This window comes from Lolium rigidum, chromosome 5 (assembly GCF_022539505.1).
Source record: "Lolium rigidum isolate FL_2022 chromosome 5, APGP_CSIRO_Lrig_0.1, whole genome shotgun sequence".
In the NCBI taxonomy this organism is placed as follows: domain Eukaryota; kingdom Viridiplantae; phylum Streptophyta; class Magnoliopsida; order Poales; family Poaceae; genus Lolium; species Lolium rigidum.
Window position 1 is genome coordinate 139938912 of NC_061512.1, and position 7847 is coordinate 139946758.

General features: G+C 49.7%; 1 protein-coding gene across 1 annotated transcript; it reads left to right on the top strand.

The window, feature by feature from the left end:
• Nucleotides 1-4979: 4979 nt before the first annotated feature.
• On the top strand, nucleotides 4980-7214 carry LOC124651273 (cation/H(+) antiporter 19-like). Its single transcript, XM_047190384.1, has one exon. The coding sequence runs from the start codon at nucleotides 4980-4982 to the stop codon at nucleotides 7212-7214; it is 2235 nt and encodes a 744-aa protein (XP_047046340.1).
• Nucleotides 7215-7847: the final 633 nt, after the last annotated feature.

The following is a 7847-nucleotide window of genomic DNA, read 5'->3' on the forward strand; positions in this document are numbered from 1 at the left end:
GCCGTCGCTCGGAGGGGTCTCAGCCAGCCGCAGCTCTAGGCTCCCCCCGGCTCTACAGTGTTGACAAGGCCGCTGCCCGCCGGTGGGTTTTGGCAGTCAACAGAGCCAAAACACCATGTCCACTAGATGGTCCTTAAGATCAAGTGCCTACCTTTTGTTCTAAAGAAAATGTACAATTATAGGGCGGATGGCCGGAATTGCCTTGGACTGCATTTCCTCGCAATAGATTTTGGCGAGCGCGTAGTCAGCTACGAATGTAATGTATTCCACATTCCGACCCTTAAACAAATTGTGCAGTCGCAACGGCGAAGGTTCTAAATTAATTAGCACTAGAGGATGGGGGGAGGGGCGAAATTATTTATCTTTTAGTATTTTTTGCTAGCCAACATTTCGAATTTGACCATCTAAAAAAAAAGGATAATAGCGGAAGTTGGATTCTCCTTCAGATCAACAGCCTATCTTTCTTAACGAAAAGTAAGAGGACAATAGTTATGCTAGGCTTGTGTGCTATCCCTTTGGGTTAGCGTGGTTTGTACCCGTGGCGTCTGTGCCAGGGGTATGTTGTACTTTGTCCTCTTGGCCTTTTTCTTCAATGAAACCGATACGTCTATCCATGACATATCCTTGAAAAAATAGTTATGCAGCGGCTGGACGGAATCATTTTGTACCGCAATTCCTCGGCATGGATAGCGATGAACACGCGATCGGCTACGGATGAAAGAGATTCCATGTTTCAATCCATGATCCCCTAAACACGGATACGGGCTAGATACTAAGAATATGTAGAAAAAATGCCAACTACCCAATCACAAGCTTTGAAATAAAAAAGTCAACTCTTGGGACGCATTATTGGCCCTAGAATATTCACTAATTCAGATCCAGGTATCTACCCATCCTTGTGCTACATGTAATTTTTCAGATACCTACGCGTACGTGGAGACTTGGATCCCGTATGCGTCCATCGCGCGATTCCTACGATTGCTGACATGGAGCCGGTCCAGCCTATATATACCCGCAACCGCGGCTCCTCCTTCAACCCTACCACCGTCTCTCTGTGTATGTGAAGAACATAGTGGTTTGTGCCGTTGAGAAACCAAGACCTATCGAGCGACACATTTAAACCCCTGGTTAGTGGAGCCAGGCGGCGCAGCGCGAGCTCTAACCGGAGAAAGAGAGAGGCATCATGGCGACGGTGTGCCCGGCGCCGATGCAGGCGACGTCGCACGGCGTGTTCCAGGGGGACAACCCGCTGGACTACTCGCTGCCGCTCGCCATCCTGCAGATCTGCCTCGTCGTCGTCGTCACGCGCGGCCTCGCCTACATCCTCCGCCCGCTCCGGCAGCCGCGGGTCATCGCCGAGATCATCGTAAGTTAGCCCTTCACCCTCCTCCTCCGCCTCATTGGTTCGTTAGGTTTCGTCTCGGTTCTCTCGCCGCTGGGCGCGCTTAAGGTTTAGCAGCTTTGCCGGCCGGTGAATCCCGTGCCGCCGGAGACCGGGACGACGAAGTGGCCGCCGAATTTTCTTCCCACGACTCGACGTGGCGACTGCACGTACGGGTCTGAACTCCGGAGTCTACGGGAGACCGGAGACACGTTGCTGGAGCTGGACTAGTCGATTTCTACTCGCCCGTTATTGGAGAGAAAAAACGGGGCCGAGATGATGAGGACGGGACAGACGAGAACTTTTGTTCGTCGGCTAGCTAGCTTACCGTCGACCATCGCTCTCCTCTTCTTCTTCTGGTACTAGACAGAGACAGACGTGGCTTCCGATCTCTATTCCCGTCGACAAGTAATCAAACACAGGCCCTTGCTAGCTTGTTGGATTTTGTGGGTCTGGTGTTCCGGTCGAGCTAGTTGCTAGTTTTATGCTGCTGGCTAGTCGCTGGCCGGACTGCTGTTGATCAGGCATGTCAATGATCAGTAACCGCCGTCTTCCAGCTAGTTAGTTAACTAGCGGTTGATTTGGGAGTTGGGCATGATACGCATACATGAAAATTATGATCTACCATAGCTAGGCTGGAACTCTAAATCCTATACACAAGTAGTGGGGTTGCAACTTGGATTTTATTCTATTGCAAACATGTTGCAACTGGGATTTTTCTCTTGCAAGTCGAGTTGCAACTGAGATTCTTCCAGTTGCAACCGAGATTTTTAAATGGTAAGTTAGTGGTAACAAAAAAAATGTGGTTCATAGTTCACACAACAAAATTATAATAATGACATCACTTGGCTAAGAATTAGGCACACCCTCATTTTTTTGAAACAAGACAAAAGATTAGGCATTTTCATTGATTAGAAAGAAAATCGTTTTAGAGGTTACAACCTAGGTATTGACAAAAAGTTAAGGCATATAACAACGTCTACTCTCGCGGCATGATATTACAAATGGCCTTAGCACTGCCGAACCCCCACATGTTCACTTCATATTTGATTTTTTGCTATAAGCATGGCGTGTGTAGAAGAATGGCCACGGAAGATATGCGCATTCATTTCCTTTCAAATTTCCCAAAATACTAACATACGGAGCGCAAAGTGTGACAATTGTTTGGATGAACATCATAGAGGCCATGCCAATTCTTCAACGCATTCTGAACATGAATGTTGAAACGACACTTGTAGAGAAGATGGGAGGCCCATTCTTGCACTTGGTTGCACAAGTAGTTGTTCGTTGTTGCTGATTTAGCTCAACGGAGGGGGCTTGTTTTTGTTTTTTCGACGGAAGGGAGGGAGGGAGTACTTATTCATTAATCAATGCCTCGCCTAAACCAGAAAGGACAGAGGATCTTTAGCACAGTGCTGCCCACGTGTGGAAACGTTCCAAGGCAGACAGCCCGGATCCCCGACTCCCTGGGGGAGGCTGTACTCAGATAAACCTGCTCTGCTGCAATCAGATCAGATTCAGATCAGATCGATCGCCGACCAATGTCAGGTTGATTTAATTATAGAGTTTTAGATATACTTATCTCTAGAGATTGGAGCTGTCCGCTAGCTTAGCCAGGAGAAAGAAGATTTCTTTTTTTTGAGGTAGGAGAAAGAAGATTTCTTAGTATCTCGCAAAACATATGTTATGTCCTAACTACTAAACGATAGACCTCTGTGTCTCCTAAGGCCTACTCTGTGCTGAACAACTGCACCACGTCTTGGAGACACAGCTTGCTATCAATATATGATAGTCACTATAATCTGCAATGATTTTAAGTTTGGAGAGAACAGCTAGGTAACACGTGGTTTCCTTTAAAATCGTCCAGAAAATAAATAAAAACGATATGCTTTTGTACTGGGACGGCGTTGAGTTTTCTGAAATATTGTTAGGCTTAAACAATCCACAAGCCAGTCAATGTCCCGTGTGTGCCCTCTCTATGAAATGAGCGTTTTGCAACTAGCTGAGCTACAGCTGTCGTGCACTGCTTCTCCACACGTTCAAGACACACATGGCCTCTTATTTTCGTATAAAGCATCGTTGGTTAGGTCACTTAGAATTGGTCAATAAACTGAACATGAACATGCATGTAGCCGTGTTCACAGCTTAGTTACCTAACATGCGTATGCTTCTGTTTTTTGCCATGCTCGAGCAGTCAAAGACACCGTAAGCTGAGGATATTATGGTCATGGAAGAAGTAAGATCTTAAGCGGAAATGCACGTTTTATGGCATGCATGTGCATAAGCTCCTGCCACCTTAAAATATATTTTGAAGTGTCAAAAGTAATCCGATTTTTTCGTGTGTGCACACCAAGTCTCGCGGATAATCAACTTATTTTGTGTTCTGTGAAAAAAAAGATAAAGAAATGTCTGTCTTTTCTTAGCACCAAATTTTATGTTTTCTACATATGACATTGAATATATCAGTTTTTCGTGAAATGACTTTACGAGGACATAGAATATCAAGATGTACTCACATCATGTTTTCCCGTTTTTTTTTTTTGCATTTCAAAATGGGTTTAAAATGCATTTAAAAAATTAGGACCATATGCACCTTGCTAGGTGCAAAAAACACCATGTCCGTCCGTCCCTGCTGGCTACCTAGCTAAGCAGCTGCTGCCATGCGTTGACTTGCAAGCCTTGCTTAAGCAAGAGAAAGTGCTGCCAAGTCCCAACTAGTAGCAAACTAGCTTACTCATGCGTGAAGTAAGTAGCTTGTAAGAGCTGTCGTCTACCCGCGTATTAGCTTATCATTACTAGTACACCCATGGGTTTTAAACAGCTTGTAATTTTTTTATTGCTTGCTAAGATCACAAACTGACTTTGTATTTTGACATTTCGCATGATGACAGTGGCACATACTACTACCTCATGTGGGCAGATTATTGTACCTTTCTAGCAAGTACCTATCTCAAATTCTGGAGTCTATGCATGACCCGCATATGAAACTGCACATTAGTCATATAATCAAAAAAAAATTTAGCTATACTATATTTTGACAAGTTATTTCCATCGGTCCATGAATAAATGCGCCTTTAGTTTTTGTTTAAATCAAAGTTTCTTAAAAAAATTAAAAAATAGCGACATATGTGACAGTAAGTTAGTATGTTATAAAACTGGAATACAAAATGACTCTGGTACTCCCTCTATCTTAGAGGTTTATGGAAATTTGGATGTATGTAGATGCTATTTAGTATCTAGGTGCATCCAAATCTAGATAAATTTCGGACATCTTTCATTAAACGGAGAGAGTAGTACTAATTTAGAGTCATAAATTTCCTTTTTCTTTCTAAAAAGAAGTTGGCCAAATTTAATAAAGTTTAACTTGGGAGAAGGATAAACGTATAGTTGTGGACGGGTTGCTATATTATCTCTTGACAACTGAATATTCTGACTGAAATTAGACACTATTCATATACGCGCAAAAGTATGAATTTTGTTGTATTATCCCTTGACAAGGAATATGCAAGGTATACAAATGTGATCTTTTTACATTCGAAATGGATGGAAATATGGCGTGGCTTGTGAACTGAAATTAACGGCAATTCATGGTTGATGGATGCAGGGAGGGGTCCTGCTTGGCCCGTCGGCGCTGGGCCGGAGCAACAAGTTCTTGAACGCCGTGTTCCCGCACAAGAGCCTGCCGGTGCTGGACACGCTGGCCAACATCGGTCTGCTCTTCTTCCTCTTCCTCGTCGGCCTGGAGCTCGACATCGCGGCCATCCGCCGCACCGGCAAGAAGGCGCTCGCCATCGCACTCGCCGGCATCTCCCTCCCGTTCGCGCTCGGCATTGGAACCTCCTTTGCCTTCCGCGCAACCATCGTCAAAGGCGCCCCGCAGGCGCCGTTCCTCGTCTTCATGGGCGTCGCGCTCTCCATCACCGCCTTCCCGGTGCTCGCCCGCATCCTTGCCGAGCTGAAGCTCCTCACCACGGACCTCGGCCGCATGGCCATGTCAGCGGCTGCGGTGAATGACGTCGCCGCCTGGATCCTGTTGGCGCTTGCTGTCGCCCTCTCTGGAGATGGTTCACCCATCATCTCGCTCTGGGTGCTCCTCACTGGCGTCGGCTTCGTCATCGCCATTATCGTCCTCCTCCGGCCGTTGCTGGCATGGATGGCGAACCGGTCCCCCGAGGGCGAGCCGGTCAAGGAGGTGTACATCTGCGCTACCCTCGCCATTGTCCTCGCCGCTAGCTTCGCCACCGACGCCATCGGCATCCATGCGCTCTTCGGCGCCTTCATGGTCGGCATCGTCGTCCCCAAGGACGGGCCCTTCGCCGGCGTGCTGATCGAGAAGGTGGAGGACCTCATCTCAGGCCTGTTCCTCCCGCTCTACTTCGTGTCCAGCGGCCTCAAGACAAACGTGGCTACCATCAGTGGAGCAAAATCTTGGGGATTGCTGGTGCTCGTCATCACGAACGCCTGTATCGGCAAGATCGGCGGCACGGTGATCACGTCGCTGGTGGTGAAGATTCCGGTCAGGGAGGCGGTCACGCTGGGGTTCCTGATGAACACAAAGGGCCTCGTGGAGCTCATCGTCCTCAACATCGGCAGGGACCGCAAGGTGCTCAACGATGAGGCGTTTGCCATCTTGGTTCTCATGGCGCTCTTCACCACCTTCATCACGACGCCCATCGTCATGGCCATCTACAAGCCAGCGCGGCCTTCGGCACCGTACAAGCGCCGCACCGTGGAGGGCTCCCCATCCGACGCTGACAGCGAGCTCCGCGTGCTCGCGTGCTTCCACAGCAACCGCAACGTCCCGACGCTGCTGAACTTGGTTGAGTCGTCGCGCGGCACTAGCCGCCGCCGCCTCGCCATGTACGCCATGCACCTGGTTGAGCTCTCGGAGCGCTCGTCGGCGATCTCCATGGTGCACCGCACGCGCCGCAATGCCATGCCATTCTTCAACAGCGGGGACAAGGATGGACAGATGGTGGTGGCCTTCGAGGCTTTCCAGCAGCTGAGCACCGTGAGGGTGAAGCCCATGACGGCCATTTCCGACCTCGAGACCATCCACCGGGACGTGATCAACAGCGCCGCCGAGAAGCGGGCGGCCATTGTAATCATGCCGTACCACAAGATGCCCCAGCACGACGGCACGTTCCACTCGCTCGGGTCCCAGTACCACGACATGAACAAGCGCGTGCTCCGCGGCGCGCCATGCTCCGTCGCGATTCTCGTCGACCGCGGCCTCGGCGGCCACTCCCAAGTCGCCGCCAAGAACGTGGCCTTCTCCGTGTCCGTGCTCTTCTTCGGCGGACCCGACGACCGAGAGGCGCTGGCCTACGCCACGCGCATGGCTGAGCACCCTGGCGTCAACGTAACGCTGACGCGCATCCGTCCAAGCCGACCGCTCCACGATGAAGAGTCTGACGAGGTGGTGGTGGAAGCGTTCAAGGCCAAGGTTGACGCCGTGAAGGACGGGTCGGTGAGCTTCGACAACATTGAGGCGTCCGGCAAGGAGGAGGTGCTGGAGGCAATCAACTCGTTGTCCAAGTGCAACATGTTCGTGGTGGGCCGGATGCCGCCCACGGAGCCGCTGGTGGAGAGGCCAGAGGAGCTGGGGCCCGTGGGGAGCTACCTGGCGTCGCCGGAGTTTAAGACATCGGCGTCGGTACTGGTCATCAAGAGGTACGACCCAGCGACGAACCCGGCCAGCAAGAGGTTCGACCCAAAGGCGAGGCCGCCCATGGCGACCGACGTGGAGGACGACGACGAGGATATGGACAGCGGAGGCGGCAGCGCCTCCGTCGTGCCCGTGCAGTGGACGCCGACGCACGACTCCGCCTGAGTGAGCCGGCTTAACAGAGCTTATCGGCTTGAGCTCGTTCTCGATCGCCTGCCATACGTCGTTCGGGCATGTATTTGTGCTAATTTTGTTGCTCTCGTACGTACGTGTGGTAATGATGTAAGTGTATATATAATTGTTGTGTTGTAATTGTACTGCAGCCAGCCATGGATTTGGATAGGAGACACATGCTGCTGCTGCTCCTGCTGCGGCTGCGGCTGCGGCTGTACTTCGAGCTAGCCCTTTCGATCGGAGTATTGTTGTATCTTGTGCAAAATTCAAGAAGTACGTCTTCCGTTTATCCAGTCACACATGATGAGATTGTTATTTTTCAGAATTTAGTACTCCCTCCAATCTATATTAGTTGACTCTAATATAAATGTATCTAGATATATTTTAGTTCTAGATACATAATTGCAAGTAATATTAATCGTAGGAAGTACTACTTATGTCAGTAAAAGAACGTCGCAAGTTTGTCTAAGCTTGACATTCTATATTCAGATTTTCAGCACTAGTTAAAGTTGCCACCAGTGAAATGTCGGCTCATCCAGAAACACTTCCTCGCGTGTCGCCCCCGGGCGACAATGGAGGACCCCAACCCTAGCGCCCCTCCCCCACTCCCACTCTCCATCCCCG